The sequence below is a fragment of the Aptenodytes patagonicus genome, chromosome 6 (assembly GCF_965638725.1).
Source record: "Aptenodytes patagonicus chromosome 6, bAptPat1.pri.cur, whole genome shotgun sequence".
Classification (NCBI taxonomy): Eukaryota; Metazoa; Chordata; class Aves; order Sphenisciformes; family Spheniscidae; genus Aptenodytes; species Aptenodytes patagonicus.
Window position 1 is genome coordinate 19,591,231 of NC_134954.1, and position 20,272 is coordinate 19,611,502.

A 20,272-nucleotide genomic window follows, 5' to 3' on the forward strand; every position below is an offset into this window, starting at 1 on the left:
AATATTTCATTAGTATAATCTGCATGGATACTCATAGGAAGCACTAAAAAAGGAACACAATATTAAACGCATATATGCTCATCTGTGCTTCAGCAGATAAGCAGGCACACTTGCATAAACTAACTGGTTATTTTGCTGTTACCTAGGCAACAAATTTCTTTTTGTCCTGCCCATTCAGGACTCCAATAAACTATTTGAGTCCCACTGGTAGGACTTGGAGAGCATTCACAGGGAAAAGCCAAGTACAGCAGAATAAAGTCTTGGATAGAAGAAGAGCGGAGTTAGTGAAACATTTCATCAGGGTTACCAGACACAAAAGGAAGCAACAGCTAGCTGCATAAATAATTGAAGTGAAAACTATATATGTCTGGTTTTCTAAGGTGTTATAAACCCATGAATTCCAAGAGAATTGGAGGGGCTGTACCAAGCAACAAGTAGTGAAACTTGGTCCTGTCTTCTGGAAAAACAATGGGCTTGCAAGTCATAATGACAATATCTGGCACTGAAGATTGAGTCTTCCCATTGATTTAATGGTCTTTGGATCAAGCCATAAAAAGAGATGGTTTTGGAATGAAGAATGGCATTTTTATTTGGTTTAGGAGAGACTTATTTCAGTATCAAACCTGACTTTTCTAATAAAATGTAAGTCAACAATTTCTGGATGAAGTAGACTTTTTTGACACTGAAGAAAGATCACGTATAAGTAATATTTTGAGATTTTTTTTTTCCTCAAAAGTTTCTTTTCAAAAAAATAATGGACATAACTTGCCTTCTCTTGCATTTGGTTACTTATCTGTGGGTGCATGAAAGAGAAAACAAAATCGTATCCCAAGTGAAGCCGGTGGCATGCAGCACTCCTGTTGATTGATGTGCAATAATGGTTTCTCCCGTTATATGTCTCACTGAGATGAGATATATTTCCCCTTTCACCTTAAAACACGGCTTTTTGTATTGAACAAAATTTTTGCATCCCTAATCCACAGATGCACATAAGCTTATGCTTAACCTTTTAGCCCTTAAGAGTAATGCCATTGAATTCAACTGGAGCAGAATCAAACTTGTATGCGCATACAGAAAAAACCCAAAAGGTATCTGCCAGATAGCTGCCAGATTTTTCACAAGAGATTGAACCGAGCATTCTTTTACAGAGGTCATGGTTTAGAGCCCATTGAAATTGATAGGCAAACTGCCATCAATTTTAATGAGCTTTCTGTCAGTCTTAACTTGTCCAAATGCCATTTCTGTCTAATTCTCAAAATTTGAAACATCTTATCCAAAGCTGCCAAAACAAACAAGATCAGACATTTGACGAAGCCACGCAGAGATGAAAACTCTGATATGAGGGCAGTCTCATTTGCCTCCATCCACATCTTTATTATGAATCTCATGTTTCATCTTTTTATATGTTAATTGTTAATAATTCCTGATGGAATGCAACATTCATTAAGTACTTCCTAATTTATTGAACATAAGTTTCATCAGGTAATTTTAATCATATGAAAATAATTCTAAATTCATTTTGATAAACAATTTCCTGTTGCAGTCTTGTAAGCTTCCTTTTACACTGTGTCGTTCGAAGCAGTATCTCCGGTTATTCTCCTGTCTAACTTTCATCATTGCAGATGCCACCATATTTCCCTAAATTGTTGTATTTATTTATGTAACGGCTGCCAACTGCTAAAGAGTTATGTTTCCTTTTTTGTGGAGAATTGATTACCTGAATTATATTGAAAAAATTGTTTTACTTCATCCATCAAAACCTTGCCTTTCTGAAACTCAGATCTTGCGAATATGGGAATACTTAGGAGTCACTAGAGCACTCCTTTATTAAACTGGCTTTACGAAGTTGTCATATGTTAGATGTTTAAGATAAATAGGTGTAATCTCTTCAAATGTGGAATGGGAATACTACTCATAATACATGTGACTCATTCAGTCTGCCATTATCAATACCAGCAGTTCCCAATTTTTTTATAGTGGACAGCCTTTCCTTTTGTCTGAAATATTTTGCACCTTTCCCTCCCTTTCTCTCCGGTACCTTCCTGCCTCACATGTACCTCTGTTTCATTCATATACTGAAATATGTTTAGTTGTGTGCATGCACACACAATATACCAAACTCCACCTGCACAGGAAACATGTTTTACATGCATATTGACAGATATGAGTATTTGTATATGTATTTGTGTGTGTGGCTGTACATGCGTGTGTACACTTTTACACACACATGCACACACATATGCAACTAATGTGCAGAGACAGGCAGGGGAATGGAGTGTAAGTATTCTTATATGGATGAAAATTTCATGAAAGACCACTGAATTTCAGTACAAATGTGCTTTAAAACATAGCTACTTTCTTTCAAAGATCTATCCATTCTTACTTTTGTTTCAATGATACAATATGTTTTACTGAACTACACTTCTGGTTGATGTTACTGCATTGCTGGGCCAAGATGGTAAAAACTACCCAGCTCTACATATGCTAAGAAAGGAGTGAAAGAACAGGAAAGCATGCAAAAGCAATACAGTTGAATGACAAACATAATTCGGTTGTTTAAAATTCAGAGACACCAGCTCCCATTGCAACCAAAGAAGGAACTGAGAGTTATGAACGTGTACTTACAGGCAGAACTTGTTCCTGACATCTCTGATTTTTTTATCCCTATTCTTTCCCCGAGTCTTATTGCCAAAAAAAATGTAGTTCAAATGAATGTCTTGTTATTCACTGTCTGCAAGGATAATAAAGATGTTCTCTAGCTGAAAACAGAAAGCAGGGCCTCCTATGATCGTGGGGGAAAGAAGAGAGAAGCATTATGAGGAGAAAAATCTGTTTTTATTAAAGGTGTTTGTTCACGCAGCTTTTGTCAGGAAATCCAAATAATTTGCTCCCACTTGCTTTCAGTTTGAAAAAATGGCAGCCTTGTTTTACAAGAAAAGAGAAACAGCCTTGTTTCTCTCCAGTGCTTCTTTTATAGGAAGGAGACAGACGCACTGTAGCTGTCGACAATTCCTGTGTTTAAAGATAGAAACTGGCATGTCCTGCCAAAAGAAATTAAATGTAATGAAAATGTGTTTCTGGTCAAAGTCAGAGACTGCCTTTGCTGTATCACAGTATATGCGTCCTGAGGGCTACACGATGTTCTCCTTTCAGCAGTACTGGGGGTATTTAACCATTCTTGGGACTGATTTGCCATTGCTTTGACCCTCAGCTAAGTATTTGTACTTGCTGCTATGCAGGTGTGAGTGCTGGCCTCACCAAATGGGGAATTTCTGACTAACAAGCATTTTGCATTCACAAGGCACAGATATAAATATCTATTTTAAATCAGGTCTACTGACTTCAGTAGAGAAGGCATTCTTGACTCTCATATATTCAAAAGATAAGACGACCTTAAAGTATCTCCAGCTGGATGATGCGCCTTCCCGTTAGTCTACACAACACTGTCTTTCCACCCAAGTTCTGGTACTGTAGGACACCAAATCTGTTGGCGGGACTTCCCAGAGCATGTGTTTGTAATCACTGATAAGGGGAGTGCACTATCAATATGCATTAGTCTTTCCTGCCAACTGATTAGTTTCAACCAGGGTCCAGTGAAGGCAATCCACTGGCTTGAAATAGAATGACTTTACCCAGTGCCTCTCTCTGCTTTAGCCATTCTCATTCAAAATCCTCTCGGAAGACAAATACAGGTTTTTTTTCATAGGTTCGGTCCCGTCCCGTGTCCCCCCCCCCCCCCCCCATTTTGCTTTAACGGAGATGAGGTGATATAAGCAGCAGCTTTTCTTTAAGAAAAAAAAAGAAAAGAAGATTAAAAACCATACTATTCAGATCCATCCTGATCTTTGGACTTCAAAGAGGCAAAGTCCACTGCTGGCCTAAAGGGGGGTTATGAAGGTGCTATTAAACTACTTATGTCACTATATTCTGCAGTCACAGACCTGCCAGGCCGCTGAACTAGTCTCAAACATAAACTAAACCCATCTTTCAGCTGCTCCATTTTGTCTTGCTCTGCCAGCTCCATGCTGTATTCCAGCAGTTGGGAAATACTAATTTTCTGTTCTCCTTGACTTACACTGGGGGAAGAAGGGGACCCTGTCTTCAGCAGGAAACATTATGTGCTGTTGTTGCTTCTTCAGGCAAAAAAATCTTATTAAAAAACTAAGTGTCCAGATGTAATTTTCTTGATTAAGGTAGTTTAATATTTCTACTGATACTTGTACTTTAATGCGTTCTTTCAGACCTCATAGTTTTTGCAGTTGAATTGTGAAAGATCAGCAGCTGAGCTTCAGGAGTATTCCTCCTCATTTTGCATGCTGCCTTGCTGTTTTGTAGAGCTACTGAATACAAAATGAAGCTGCAAGAGTGTGTTTGCTCTACAGCTAGCAAGGCATGAAGTACTTCTTTCTACAGCTGTGGAGTACATCCAGAATATTCATAACAATGTCGCAGGAGATGCGGTTCTATGTGTGACATTTAGTGTGCTATTGTGTGACACCAGATGATTAATGCTCACAGCAAAACACAGTCTGGTTTAAATAAAAAAAATTAAATATATTTTTATGATTGTAGAAATCATGTGTTACATCTCTGAGGGAACATCAGCTGCTGCTCCCAAATGCTTCATATTTGTTGGCTTGTTTTTAAATGCTTTGATTGTTCACTGGATTTTCCTACCACATAAATCCATTGACACTTTGGCCCAACAAGGCGGGGCAGTGATTTGGACAGTAGCTTGGGACACAGTGGGTAGCTGCACATCAGTCTCCATCTTGTTTTATGATCAGCAATTTACAGCATCGTATCGTTCCCATTTTCAGCCTTAGAAAGACATCATGAGAGTTTAAAAGGGCGGGGATCTTAACCCAGTGCCAAACTAGCAAGATTCTTCCTTCCCTGCCCCAAGGGCATTAGACCAACTGTACTTGTTGGTCACTCAGCATGAGGGTTACTTTCTCTGTTTCAGCAATGATATTTTCTGTAAAATGAGTCACTTGGGCTACAGTCAAATGGGTGGGTCAGAGACCAGTTCTGAGTCCAGTGTGTGCCCTGGCAGCGCTCCAGCTGCATACTGGAGCAAATCCAAATGATTCAAACCACCATCCCTCTGCATCTTCCCCTCCATGGGAAGGAAGCGCAGGCATGCAAACCACTAAACCGTATCACATCGTCAGGTCCTCTGGTGATCACAGGCACAGGAGTCAAGGGGAAGCCAAAAGGAGTACCAGCACCACAGCAGAGGCAGAGCCACCGTCTCTCTTCAGACCTCAGATCTCAGCTGACAAGCAGGTAAAATAGCATTTTACTACATGATAGCCTTGCCCCATGTGAACCTGCAAGGTTCTAGGTAAGTTCTGAGATGGAGAACAGCAGCAAAGACTGTGATTTTATACACCTTTACCAACTGTGTTGGGGAAAACTGAGTCCTAACTGTTGTGTTTGTGCAGGTTTAGAGAGTGTTACAGCAGCATAAGTCACCAGCAGCATTATTGCCATATTTACAATGGCATGACACACAAAAGAACAACACTGTCATAGATTCCCTGTAGTTTATCAGGCGATTGTGTCTTCCATGTCTGTGCTGAATGTGAACACACCTGCAAAATGAATAATCTCCAAGCCCTATTTAAAAAAAAAGGCTTTGTACAGAAAATGTAAAAAGTAAGCAGAGCTTTACAACACGAGAGATATAAATGTAAAACGTTTTCCACTTGAAAACCTTTGTTTATGGAGTCGTCAGGATGCATTTTCTGTGGAAACAGCAAAGGCTTCGATCTGCCTTTTTCTTGAATACTGTTCAGATTATCATGCTTACAATGAAGGGTGGAAAATGGGCTGCCAGATGGTTAATGGCCCTTCTGAAAAATAGCCTTCTATGTTGCTTTTTGGAAGTCACTTGTCATGGAACTATCATAATATAATCTCTGTACTCTTGTCATTCATAGAAAGAAGCATATTTTAAGCAGGTGTTATCAAGGCTAAGAGAGCCTGAATTAACTTGTCTTAAAGATATTTCTTAGTGCACTGCCAATAAATCCACTAAAAAGTTGCTGTATCTAGAAAATACATGCAAAGTAATACAGAGGCGGCATATAAGGGAATGAGTTCTGCCAGCTCCTCAAACGGGGGTCGTGGGTCCTCATCAGGGCCCTCTGTGTTGACAGTGGCTGGGTTGCCACTGCCCATCGTGTTAGACACTGACATCCCTTTATTTCCCCAGGATTCTCTGCCTTCATCTGTCTACTTATATTTACCTTGTGAATTCTCTGTGCAATGATTGTAGGTAGAGGAATATGCTACCAACAGTCTCAAGAGGCCTGAATTAATCTCCTTTAACTTCAGGGAGCTAAATACAGGAACCTAGCCAAGTTAGGCTCCCTAAACAGTTACTGAGAAAGGGAGAGGGGCAAGGAACCTTTTTATTCCATTATAGGCATCCTGCAGCAAGGAAAAGTCCTCCAGCCTCTAAACCAAGAGGCACAGAGTGGTTTGATTATTTTGTACTGATTATATCTTACGGTTTCATGCAAAGATACTTATGTTAGGTTTTGCTTACTTATTATAGCATAATAGTAAAATAGCAGCAGTATTTGTGATTCTCATAGTATGTCCACATTTAATGGAGTGCATGCACATGTGTACACACACAAAATACACCTTTATAAATTCTACATCTTAGAATAGAATAGAATAGAATAGAATAGAGTAACAGAACAGACTATTTCAGTTGGAAGGGATCTACAACAATCATCTAGTCCAACTGCCTGACCAGTTCAGGGCTGACCAAGTTAAAGCATGTCATTAAGGGCATTGTTCTAATGCCTCTTAAACACTGACAGGCTTGGGGCATCGACCACCTCTCTAGGAAGCTTGTTCCAGCGTTTGACCACCCTTTTGGTAAAGAAATACTTCCTAATGTCCAGTCTAAACCACCCCTGGCGCAGCTTTGAACCATTCCCACATGTCCTGTCACTGGATACCAGGGAGATGGGATCAGCACCTCCCTCTCCACTTCCCCTCCTCAGGAAGCTGTAGAGGGCAATGAGGTCACCCCTCAGCCTCCTTTTCTCCAAACTAGACAAGCCCAAAGTCCTTAGCTGCTCCTCATAGGACATTCCTTCCAGCCCTTTCACCAGCTTTGTTGCCCTCCTCTGGAAGCATTCAAGGACCTTCACATCCTTCTTAAATTGTGGGGCTCAGAACTGCACACAGTATTCAAGGTGAGGCCGCACCAACATTGAATACAGCAGGGATAATCACCTCTTTTGGCCGGCTGGTTATACTGTGTTTGATGCACCCTAGGATGCGGTTTGCCCTCTTGGCTGCCAGGGCACGCTGCTGACTCATGTTGAGCCTGCTGTCGACCAGCACCCCCAGATCCCTTTCTGCAGGGCTGCTCGCCAGCCACTCCTCTCCCAATTTATACTTGTGCCCGACATTACTCCATCCTAGGTGCAGAATCTGGCATTTCGACTTCTTAAATTTCATCCCATTAATCATAGCCCAATGCTCCAATCTATCTAGATCCCTCTGAAAGGCCTCTTGTCCCTCAAGAGTCAACAGCACCTCCCAGTTTGGTATCATCAGCAAACTTGCTAATGGTGCATTTAACTCCTGCATCCAGATCACTGATAAATGTATCGAACAGGACTGGCCCTAGAATTGAACCCTGAGGAACACTGCTGGTGACCGGTTGCCAGCCAGATGTAGCCCCATTCACTATGACCCTTTGAGCCCTGCCCTTCAGCCAGTTCTTCACCCAGTGCGCCATGGACCCGCTCGTTCCACAGTTGGACAACTTGTCCAGAAGGATGCTGTGAGGGACATCTTGCATGCTTATAGTCTTGACTTTTTTTTTTGTAGAAACACTGTGATTAGAAGTCCATTTCGTATTTTCAGGTAGGTGGCCTGAAGTTATTTTTGCAAATGGGGCAAAAATTGAGTTCTTACTAATCACACAAAATCATAGGTGTGTCAGTTCCCACCCAGTTCTTTGTACTCATGCTTCAGGGCATAGCCTGAGAGAAACGTGCACATGGTCCAAAACTGACTGAAAGTAATGGCAATCTTTTTTTTTTATGGACTACAGAGAGATTTGGACCAGGCTCCATGACTGATTAAATTTAGCTTTTTCTGATGATGCTTTTTGCTATGGGTGTTTTGGACACTATGTGATTGTTTGCTTGATTTAAACATTTAAGGTTATGGAACTAGACAATCCCTAATTTCTGCTCAGAGGTAACTGCACTTTCTCCCTTAGGATGGCTTATGCCTACCTTGCTGCAATCGTCATAGTGAAGAGGAAGAAATGGTAATGTCCTTGGTGACGAGCAACGTCCCGCAGGGGTCCGTATTGGGACTGGTACTGTTTAATATCTTCATCAATGACATAGACAGTGGGATCGAGTGCACCCTCAGCAAGTTTGCAGGTGACACCAAGCTGAGTGGTGTGGTCGACACGCCAGAAGGACAGGATGCCACCCAGAGGGACCTGGACAAGCTTGAGAAGTGGGCCCATGTGAACCTCATGAAGTTCAACAAGGCCAAGTGCAAGGTCCTGCACTGGGTCAGGGCAAGCCCCGGTATCAATACAGGCTGGGGCATGAAGGGATTGAGAGCAGACCTGCCGAGAAGGACTGGGGGGTACTGGTGGATGAAAAGCTGGACATGAGCCAGCAATGTGTGCTTACGGCCCAGAAGGCCAACCGTATCCTGGGCTGCATCAAAAGCAGCGTGGCCAGCAGGTCGAGGGAGGTGATTCTGCCCCCCTCCTCTGCTCTGGTGAGACCCCACCTGGAGTACTGTGTCCAGCTCTGGAGCCCTCAGCACAAGAAAGACACGGACCTGTTGGAGCAGGTCCAGAAGAGGGCCACGAAAATGATCAGGGGGATGGAACACCTCTGCTATGAAGAAAGGCTGAGAGAGTTGGGGTTGTTCAGCCTAGAGAAGAGAAGGCTTCGGGGAGACCTTCTTGCAGCCTATCAGTACTTCAAGGGGGCTTATAAAAAAGATGGCGGCAAACTTTTTAGCAGGGCCAGTTGTGACAGGACAAGGGGGAATGGCTTTAAACTAAAGGGGGGTAGATTCAGACTAGATGTAAGGAAGAAATTTTTTACGCTGAGGGTGGTGAAACACTGGCACAGGTTGCCCAGAGCAGTGGTGGATGCCCCATCCCTGGAAACATTCAAGGTCAGGTTAGACGGGGCTCTGAGCAACCTGATCTAGTTGAAGATGTCCCTGCCCATGGCAGGGGGGTTGGACTAGATGACCTTCAAAGGTCCCTTCCAACCCAAACTATTCCATGATTCCATGATTCTATGATTTTGTAAGTGCTTGATACAAGGCAAGCTATTTTACTCATGGTTCCAAGCTCTCTGTCCCACGTGTCACGATTCAAAAGGTCAGTAATCAAGAGATCACTTTCTCACTTTGTTCCATAGATATATACACATTAAACTTCGAATGACACTGGAAAATAAATGAATTAAAAATATTCAAGGTTAGCCTGTTCAGCTTGCACCCTACGAAACTGTAGCAGTAAGACTAACACTAAAATATTGTGATAATTCGCAAATAATTTCTGTTCAAAAAATCTGAAGTGCACTTATAAACTGTAGCACATTGTCTCTGATTCTCTTTTTGTTTAGACCAAGGAGAAAATTCCATAGAGGAAAAAGCAGTGGAGACACATATGTAAAACAGGAAGAAGCAACATTAGAATTGGCCTTTTTTACCTCTCTGTGGGTTTCACTGAGGGTTTTAATAGCAGCTCAGCTGGTGAAGACATATCCTTGGTTCAGAGTTGGCAGGAGAGTTTTACAGCCTGCCACTACATGCTGGTAATTCCAAGCTGCAGCCTGACCCAAAGAGAACATTTCCCAGGAGAGTTGATGAATTTTAAGACCAGTCCTCTTGTGATAAACTTGTGAAATTTTATTAATTTCTGTGTCAAACTATGCCAGCTTTCTGGCTGTTACCTTTAGAAATATGCCATTTACAAAGTATATTGACAATGACAAAAACCTCAAATAAATAGGCTTTTTGTGTCAGACTGTTGGTTACTGGTGAGATTTGGCATTGTCCAGACCATGATCCTTACAGGTCTCGGGGCAAGATGGACTTCTTGATGTCTTTTATTTCTTAGCATGTTTTGACGTATTTCTTTCATTCTGTTCAGGCAATGCTATCATACAGTTACTGCTTGTAAGCATTCCAGCACTGCAAGTTGCTTGGTTTTAAAATATGACTCTTAACAAATACACATAAATAGAGTAAAAATGTTAAACTATGATTGGGTCTAAACTCTTTTGGTAGCATTAGAATACTTGAAGGAATGGTTGAAGCCCATCTAAACAAATTGTTCTTAAAGAAAAAATAGGATTTTTCCATGGCCAATTCTAACCCCTTAATGAGAGCACAAAAGACATGATTTAGACACAATTCAGATTTCGTCTGTATGTTTTTTTCTTCCTTACTTAAAAGCACTTCTACACAAATACAGAATCATTTTTTCTGTAGGAATGCTTCCCTCAGTTTGTCCAAAAGATGATTCTTCCATAGGGAAGAGAAGATGTGTGTTTATGAGAGCTAGACAGTAAAACAACTTGTTATCAGTAAAGCATGGGTCATATCTGAAACATCATTCATATTGTGATTCAGCGTGGCTGAAAAGATAAAAACTCAGGCAATGGGCTAAATTCCCCAGCTGCAGGAACAACTTCAATGTTTTTCCTCAGCCAGGTCCTAGTAGACCTAGAATTTTATGATCACTATCTGCCAGATTAGTTTCCAGAACACAGTGTTGCAAACACATCATTAAGAAAAAAACCTTTCAGACTATTTGATCACAGTCAAAAGTGGAGAGTGCTGTGAAGACTTCTGCATACCATGCTTTTTAGAAACAGCTGCCAACGTTTTGAGCTTTGCTGTGTTTGGTTTGGAGTTGCACCTATCTGAGAATGATTAGCTGCCTGACTTCCAGGCGCAGCCATTAATGGAGTTTGGAGGCTGCATTTGTAAGGTGTTTTGAAAAAGTCTGAACAATTTCTAAAATAGCGAGCGGAGCTGAGACTCACCTATTGTTTGGATAATACATTTATTTTCACCACCTTTCTCCATTACCTGCCTGCCACAGTAAGTGTGAATAAGTCTGATATCCTTCACTAGCCTTACAGCCTTGACTACTGCACTGTGCTATTGTCTATAAACTGCAATTTAAACTGTATTTTATTACATTACTTTTATCTATCTTTTTATTCACTTTGCCTAATGCCTAGAGGAATTGGTCCATGACTCAGGCTTCTAATTACTGCTGTGAAATGAAAAACATTCATGTGGATGTTGTTGTAAGAGCAGTACTATATAAAGAGAACGTCACTTGAGAAGCCCTGGTCATTGGAGGTAACAGATATGTAGTGTTGGTTCATGAGTTTTACAGTACCAACTATGTGTATTGCGAATGGTTTCTCATGTGTAACTTTGTTTTATAGCCCTTAACCAATGCCAGCTGGAAGCCAAAGACAAGCTACTGAACCAATTAACAAAGGTCCCCAGTAAGCAGGCAGAGGCTTCATTCTATCTGGACACCTGTAACTACTGCAGCTTGATGCAAAGTCCTTGGGAACTGCAGACAGTTTTACAAGCTAAATTAATCTACAATTTCTCATCAACTGTGTCAGTAGATGCAAAGTAGCTCACAGGGGAAGGAATCCACTTCTTGCTGGTATTATCTGAGTTACTAAGGTACCGTTTTCCTCCTCCCTGGCACTGGGTTTTGGGGGTAAATCATCCATCTCTTTTTAATCCATATATTTCCATTTTCCACTGCAGGGACAAAAGCAAAGATTGCCCATTAAAAGGGACAGGAACAACTCAAGAATTAGCTTGTAAACACCGCATTTGGAGTATGCCTTGTGTCCTGGTTTCGGCTGGGATAGAGTTAATTTTCTTCCTGGTAGCTGGTACAGTGCTGTGTTTTGGATTTAGGACGAGAACAAAGTTGATAACGCACCGATGTTTTAGTTTTTGCTAGGTAATGCTTACACTAGCCAAGGACTTTTCAGCTTCCCATGCTCTACCAACTGAGAAGGCTGGAGGTGCACAAGGAGCTGGGAGGGGGCACAGCCAAACTGGCCAAAGGGACATTCCATACCATGTGACGTCATGCTCAGTATAGAAACTGGGGGGAGTTGGCCAGGGGGGTGGTGACTGCTGCTCAGGAACTGGCTGGGCATCGGTCGGCGGGTGATGAGCAATTGCATTGTGCATCACTTATTCTTTTTCCATCCTTACTATTATTTTCCCTTCCTTTCCTGTCCTATTAAACTGCCTTTATCTCAACCCACAAATTTTACTCCCCCCCCCCCCCAATTGTCTCCCCCCATCCCACTGGAGGTGGGGGGGAGTGAGTGAATGGCTGTGTGGTGTTTAGCTGCCTGCTAACAGTGCAGCCATGCCACAACACCTTGTCATCTTTTTTAGAAAATCCTCATAGGAAAAATACTCTCTCCTCCCCAGAAGAGAATAGAACACCTGACAGTGGTGTAACCTCACTGCACAAGGGGAGAACACACTGGGAATCTGCTCACGCAGAAATTCTAGTGACTGTATTTAAGGCAGCAAGGGAGGGGGAAAATAAAAGAGGTAAGCAAAAGAAAACAACATAATAATAGGGCCAGCATGTCAGTGACTTCAACCCTAGTTATTTCTTTCTTGTAGTCAAGAAAATGTCTCCTATTTCAGCACTGACACTCTGAAGTAACCACAGTACAGCTCTACTGCTGTTCATGGAGATGAGTGGAAAGAACAAACTTTTTCTTTTATTTCACCCCACACCAAGTACACAATGCAATAGTGCAGGCTATGAACTGGACAAAAATTCCCCTATGAGCAATGACCTTAATCCAGCAATCTGTTATCAGGAATCAGAGAAAAGTTTGTAACACAAAGGGGGTTTGTTTCCCCCTGCCCCCAATTATTAAACTTGCGCACCTGGGTCTAATTATGCTCTGAAACTCAAGCAACTCTCATTGATTTTACCAAGACCTACATATACTTGAGTCCCATTCAGGATATTCAGCTTTCCAACACTCCCATAGGATTACTGTCAACAGGAAAGTACTTCTCAGCTTCTTAGGATAGAGTGACATCTTGTGGTTTCTTCTTTTGTCCATCATTGAAAAATAAGAATTAGCCACAAAAGCTTTGGCTAAATTTTTTTTTGTTTCTGGTATAACACTAAGATCTTATTTGTTTGAGGAATTTCTTACGTACTTGATTCACAGAAACTGAAACAACAGTTTACTTTGCCATTATCAAGGCTTGTGGAAGGATAGTGAAAATTAGTGCTTGGAACAGCAACAAAAACATTCCAATTTATACAACATGACAAATTTTTGTTTGAATGTAGTACTAATCTAGAAAAACTGTTTGGTGCTCAAGGTCATGTACAAGTGGGATCTTATTAGTTAAATATGTCAGTCTCCAGTGATAGCACCACTACTAAAAGGATTTGTAGGGAAAGTACTCTTTCCAACTGCAGCTCTGAAAAGCATTTCTACCTGGACTCCAGTAGATGTATGCAAGAGAGAAGATGATAGCATTAGGCAACTGCATCTCATGCTTAAACTCCATCTGCATCACAGAACATCTCAGTAGACAGTGTCACATCATGGGTCACTTACACAGCACAACTATAGAAGTTTCAGTAATTTATTTTCTGATATAGCCTCCAACACAAAATACATTTTTTTAATTTTTTAAGACTACATACCTAAACTCACATGAGCCACTATTAACAAATTCCCCTTACCAAAAAAAAAAATCCAAACAAAAAGACAAAATTATTTTGCTAGTTTTGTCTCAAAAAAGCAATAGCATCCTTGAAAGGAACATTATACAAAATCTAGATTAAAAACCACAACGGAATAGTATTCATACACCTCAATAAATTGGTAACAATACTTAAGATACTACCACTACTGAAAAACAGTATTGTTTGAGAGCTGTTCTCATTGTGGTCTACAACTAACATCTTTGCATAATTTGGTAATAAATCAACTCATGTTGTTGAAAACCAGACAATTCTTAATTTTCAAGAAACATGGGATGGCTATTTTGCATCTGTAAGGACTAGGAGAGTATCAAGGGAAATAACTAGTGTTTGCATTTCTGTTTCTGCTGGTTTTCCTATATGCCTGTTTAGGCAATTCTCAGAATCAGATTTGGAATATGCGATTCTGCATCATTCCACTTATACCTATGCTCAGTCCAACTGTTAGGGAAGTCTATGCACTTGCCTGATCTCCTCTATAAATACTTCTGACTGGCAGCTGTCCTTCCATAATGCCATAGCTTTAGTTCAAATCTATCTTCAGTCCTTCCCTTGGTAAGAAGCATCTATGCTGCAAGGAACTAATGCAAAGAAAACACAAAATTGGTCAGGAAGAACTTTCAACGGACTGAAAATAAACATGACTGAGGGTTGTCATCTGTTTCCTCATGTCTTTCCAACTCAGAGTGAACATCTCAAAAATTAGCCTGAAAAAATGTAATTGCTTAAAAATCAGGCTCCCATAAGGTTAAAACCACAAGAGATCCTTAGCATACGGGTCATTTTTACAGACATTAAGTGATGTTCATAGAATCATTTAAACATGAAGAACCAGCCCTTGTGTAACTCCATGTCAAAGGAGCTGGTTTTACCTGCAGTGAGGCTAGTTCTATATCTTGGTAAAATTAGCCCCTTCTCCTTCTTAGAAGCACTACCTTTTTTCTCTCCCAAGCATAACATTTTTAGCTATACAGAACTAAAATTACAATTTTTGTCTAAATTTGCATACAAAAACTGTCTCACCAAGTCCAGACTATAATACACTACAGGTAATAAGCAACAGCAATACACTAAGGAGCTCCATTTTTCTTCCGTGCAACAGAACTAAACAATTCAAGGAGGCAGGGCTAGAAATGTGTTCAAATGCTCTTTCTCCGAAAGAGCATAACCAGCCTCCATGGAGAATATCCATCACTTCGCAGTTTGACCTGCATTATCTGCACCAGCAGCAGGAAAAAAAAAGTGAACAATGTGTCAAATTTTGGAAGTTCTCCTCGCATGCATAACTTTGTGAGCAATATCTATGCTGTTTTGAAGTAAATGTATGCCAGAGAAGCCTATAACTAAAACTAAAGTTCAGCCAATATGCATTTGTTCCCACAGAATTCAAAAGACAAAACTCCTATTGACTGAGAAGAAACCCACTTATTATCCAAAAGTTTGTATTTATGATCTGTTTCAAAGGAGCTCCTCCCTTCTTTTCTCTTATTCTCTCTTACCTTTTTAATAACTTCTGTTCTTTTTTAGATCTTGCACAATGAGGGAAGAAATAATTATATGCCTCTCTGGTGACAACTGGTACTTCTCCTCCTCTTGCAAATGGAAACAGCAACTAGTTCCCCTGCTAATATTTACTTGTGGTCTGTGTCATTCTCCTCTCTGTCAGTTTATTCTCAGTAAAAAGTTAGGGAATAAAAAGGATTATGTTGTTCCTTTAGACATTTATTTATTAACAGAACATTTTTAGACACTTAAAATTAAGGGCGGTGTTTTTTTTTTTTTCTTACTTTGAGAAAGATCATTCTAGATCAGTGAAATGAGATACTGCAAAGCTTAGGTTAAAGTAGGACAACTACTTTGGGGGAGAAAAATATGTCCACACGAATGACATTACTATTCAACTATTTTACTTCAGTCACATACATAGCTATTCTACACTGACTAGTCTCAAATATTCATGCGATAAAATTTTATTGGCATCAACAGTTACGGAAGGTGAATTGCAGAGTTGCATGCAGGAGCATTCATAAAAGCAACATTTTAGAATCACATGTGGGAGAGTTCACACAAAGTCTACCACAGTTATCTTACAGAGTAAAATCCACTAGGCTTAATTTGTTCCATTAACTTTGATGAGACGGCGTATCGCAGTCTGTTTACTACTTTTACAGGAACAGGAAGAGATCACATTTTCCAAATGTAGTTCTTCAACTCTATAAGTTATCATCAAGCTTTTCCATTTGCATTGTTCAGAGCTGCATACATTCTGCTCCTGTCTCACTGATCAAGTCAGTCTTTGGACTGTAAAAAAGTTACGAATAATGGATTTGCAGTTTTTTGCTTTACAATTCACTAGAACAAGAAACCGTTGTTGACATGTACACAATTTTATTTTAAGGACACGGCAATCACAGTGACAGAAACGGAACCATTACTTTAATACTGTAAGCTTTCCTCTGGAGCTGACTTGCACGCAGTTAGATCTGAAAGCATTTTAAACAATATCTTGGGGGAAAACACAGCAAACCTTAAATATATTAACTTCAAACTTTATGTGCTTATCTCCTCTTTTTGGTAGCTGGTGGCAGTTAAAGCTCTTCAAAGTCATGGCCACTTGTATTCATTGCTTCAGGGTGCATTACCCTTCCCATGAATAACACAGTACCTGTGGAAAAAGTGGAAAGGAAGGAAGGGAAGGAAAGGTGTCAGAACTGAAAGGAAAAGTTGAGATTATAAGATGATGAATACTGATAATAAGTTCTAGAGCATGTGGTGCACAATTTTTATAGGAACATGCGTCCCTCAGAACTTGGTAGCCATAAAAGGCAATGGATCAACAGCCCTAGAGAAGAGGACCTCTTTGTATTCAGAACTGATACAGTACAGAGAAGAACAGTGAAATCCTCTGCATTTCAGTGCCTCTCTGCTTATTCTGAAGGCTTGATTGAAAACACACCAGAAATCAACACAAAGGTTCACTTTCATTTCAGTGGTTCTGATGAAGGTCCATGAAGTACTGCCACTGATGTCAAGTGGTTATGACACAGTACTGGTTTCCAGGCTGGGGGGGCTCCAAAGGTGGCAGCTAACCTTAACTGAAGCATGAACACCTAATTAGAGTAACCTTCATGATCACTTCTGACCCTTATATGCCTGAGCTGCTGGACAATGTTCCTTACAGAATCAAAAATGAGCCCCAGAAGCTGCCACACCAATCAGCTAATGATTATTAGAATCATAGAGTTGTTTAGGTTGGAAAAGATCTTTAAGATCATCAAGTCCAACCGTTAACCTAGCACTGCCAAATCCACCACTAAACCACGTCCCTAAGCACCACGTCTACATATCTTTTAAGTATCTCCAGGGATGGCGACTCCACCACTCCCCTGGGCAGCCTGTTCCAATGCTTGACAACCCTTTGGGTGAAGAAATTTTTCCTAATATCCAATCTAAACCTCCCCTGGCGCAACTTGAGGCCATTTCCTCTTGTTCTATCGCTTGTTACTTGGGAGAAGAGACCGACACCCACCTCGCTACAACCTCCTTTCAGGGAGTTGTAGAGAGCGATGAGGTCTCCCCTCAGCCTCCTCTTCTCCAGGCTAAACAACCCCAGTTCCCTCAGCCGCTCCTCAGAAGACTTGTTCTCCAGACCCTTCACCAGCCTCGTTGCCCTTCTCTGGACACGCTCCAGCACCTCGACGTCCTTCTTGTAGTGAGGGGCCCAAAACTGAACACAGTATTCGAGGTGCGGCCTCACCAGTGCTGAGCACAGGGGCACGATCACTTCCCTGCTCCTGCTGGCCACACTATTTCTGATACAGGCCAGGATGCCATTGGCCTTCTTGGCTTCCTGGGCACACTGCCGGCTCATGTTCAGCCGGCTGTCGACCAACACCCCCAGGTCCTTTTCTGCTGGGCAGCTTTCCAGCCACTCTTCCCCAAGCATGTAGCGCTGCATGGGATTGTTGTGGCCCAAGTGCAGGACACAGCACTTGGCCTTGTTGAACCTCATACAGTTGTCCTGGGCCCATCGATCCAGCCTGTCCAGGTCCCTCTGCAGAGCCTTCCTACCCTCGAGCAGATCAACACTCCCGCCCAACTTGGTGTCGTCTGCAAACTTACTGAGGGTGCTCTCGATCCCCTCGTCCAGATCATTGATAAAGATGATGAACCAGCCCCAATACTGAACCCTGGGGAACACCACTTGTGACCAGCCGCCAACTGGATTTAACTCCATTCACCGCAACTCTTTGGGCCCAGCCATCCAACCATTTTTTTTTTACGCAGTGAAGAGTACGCCCATCAAAGCCATGAGCAGCCAGTTTCTCCAATTAATAGATACTTTGATTTCACAGATTTACTCCACATTAGAGCATGCAACCCACAACAAGGAATTTTCTATATGAATACTGCTCCCTTACACTATTTAATCACCATTTACATCTTTCCTATTTAGACATTTCTATCTAACCTGTTTAAGCAGTAATCAATCATGAGCATTTACGGTATTCTTGAGAATAAGGGTAACCATCACAAATTTTTTTCAAAAGGTTTCCAACCTTAAGATTTCTAGATTAGTAATGAGCTTTCAGGCTTTAACTATAGTTGTTGGCAATTCCTCTTTCTACATGCAACATCAAGGCCCGTGCAACATTAAGGACTGCCCCAAGGGTATCAAGCTCTACTCTGTTCTGATTTAAACTTTTCTTTTTGGGGAGATTTTTGTATATCAAGTAGGGAAAAGGGCAGATACCCTCCTCAGACACATTTTTGCCTAGTTATGTGTCTACAACAGCAAGGATACTCAACTTAGTTTTGGTCAAAGAAAAAAAGAAACCAAAAACCCTCAGAGTTGGCATCATGCCTTGCACACAAGTGACCCTACCTAGCTACACTGTAAGTATTACTGCAATCTAAATGGTTTAATAAACATTGATACCTATGACAGGGATCTCAAATACAGAAAAAACCTGTCAAACTGAACCTACCAGAGTTTGCTTGTAGAACATGCAAGATACCACAACACACAGACCCACATGATAGTCTGTTTTGTCACCCAATCACATCCACATCATTAAGACAAATTACAAGTATGAAACTAAGGAATTACTTAATCATTGCCCATTTTGCTAGCGAGTGCTGTTCTCATCCCTTGCCTGCCATAGAACACTTCAAGAGCGCAACAGAATTATTCATAGCTGTAATATCTGTCCATTATGCAAATAATTTGGTACTGGGAACACATCTCACTGGTCTTACTACAGCCAAGCTCTTACGGAATACAATGATTATGGATATTCAGGGCAGTAACACTGTGTTCTCTGAAGAAAAATGGTGAATTTTTCTTCCCCAGGGTTTTTAATCATGTAATTGTGAATATTTTTCAGGATTATGTCATATTTTGGTGACTGTCTTGGAGAAACATTAAGGGGACACAGAAAAGGTCAGTCTTTCAATATTAGGCATTTTAAGACAAATTAAGGAAAATTCATAATACAAGACCAGTTCATTGATGAAAATATGCAATTTTCTGTTGTACACTTGGTGATGTACTGTGAAAAATGTGGAAGAATCTGCAATATTCTCACCTGTTCTTCTGTTTCTGACCAAAAAGAAAAAGGGATGATCAACTATAACTTGAGGATACAGCACTGCCATTCTGCTAATGGCAATCATTCCTAAAGGAAAAAACATAGGCAGCTTGTTAAATATCACTGCACATTCTCCTGCTCTTCATGCGACATACTTGTGAAGCTCATGAACAGACACTGAAGTCCCACACTCTCAGCACTAAGCGTCACCAATAAATAGCATGAAAAATCTAACTGAAAATGAAAGAGCCCTACAGAGTAATTGTATGCCTATTTATGATTTAAGAATGATTAACAATGGAGAGTGGCACAATTTCCCAGGCTGAGGGAGCAGCTTATAAATTTTAAGATCCAGAACCTTAAGAGGAGTTATGACTCCCGCTCACTTGTAGAAAGAAAATGCATTACATTAGACAGCACTGCTGAACTGTTTTAAACAGCTTCAAGCCTGCAGTTGATAGTAAAAGGTAACCCTTAATAACTACAGAATATGCAACAACTAAATGGGCTGATCTTGCAGCTTTTAGCTTGAGTCTTTAAATAATGCAGAGGTTGAAAGTAAAATTAACTGGGAATCAGGCAGAATTTGGCTCTTTGTTATTTTTATTTGGAGATGCATGGATTTCTCCAGGAAATTATTATTTCCCAGTGTTTCGTTTACTTTTACATTTTCACTGCACTGTTGATAAAGACTCATGCATACCAGTAATCTCTGTCCATATTAATGTTACAATTCAACCCAATTACTGATATTCGTGACCAGGGAAGTCATTCTTCCTTGCCTCAAAGACTGGTACAAGTAAAGGCAATTAGAAATCACCTAATGATACATATTAGCAACTAATGTAAC

At 40.9% G+C, this 20,272-nt stretch overlaps 1 protein-coding gene across 4 annotated transcripts in view; it reads right to left on the reverse strand.

Annotated features, from left to right (window-relative positions):
- Nucleotides 1-13,696: 13,696 nt before the first annotated feature.
- The window catches only part of LOC143161924 (neuroserpin), a 56,762-nt gene continuing 50,186 nt past the window's right edge, over nucleotides 13,697-20,272 (reverse strand). For all 4 annotated transcript variants that reach the window (XM_076341406.1, XM_076341403.1, XM_076341405.1 and 1 more), the window contains 2 exons: nucleotides 19,420-19,509; nucleotides 13,697-16,496 (listed from right to left, as the gene is read on the reverse strand). In XM_076341406.1, coding sequence (XP_076197521.1) covers nucleotides 16,420-16,496; nucleotides 19,420-19,509 — 167 coding nt within the window. In that variant the 3' untranslated portion in view covers nucleotides 13,697-16,419. The remainder of the gene's footprint in view (nucleotides 16,497-19,419; nucleotides 19,510-20,272) is intronic.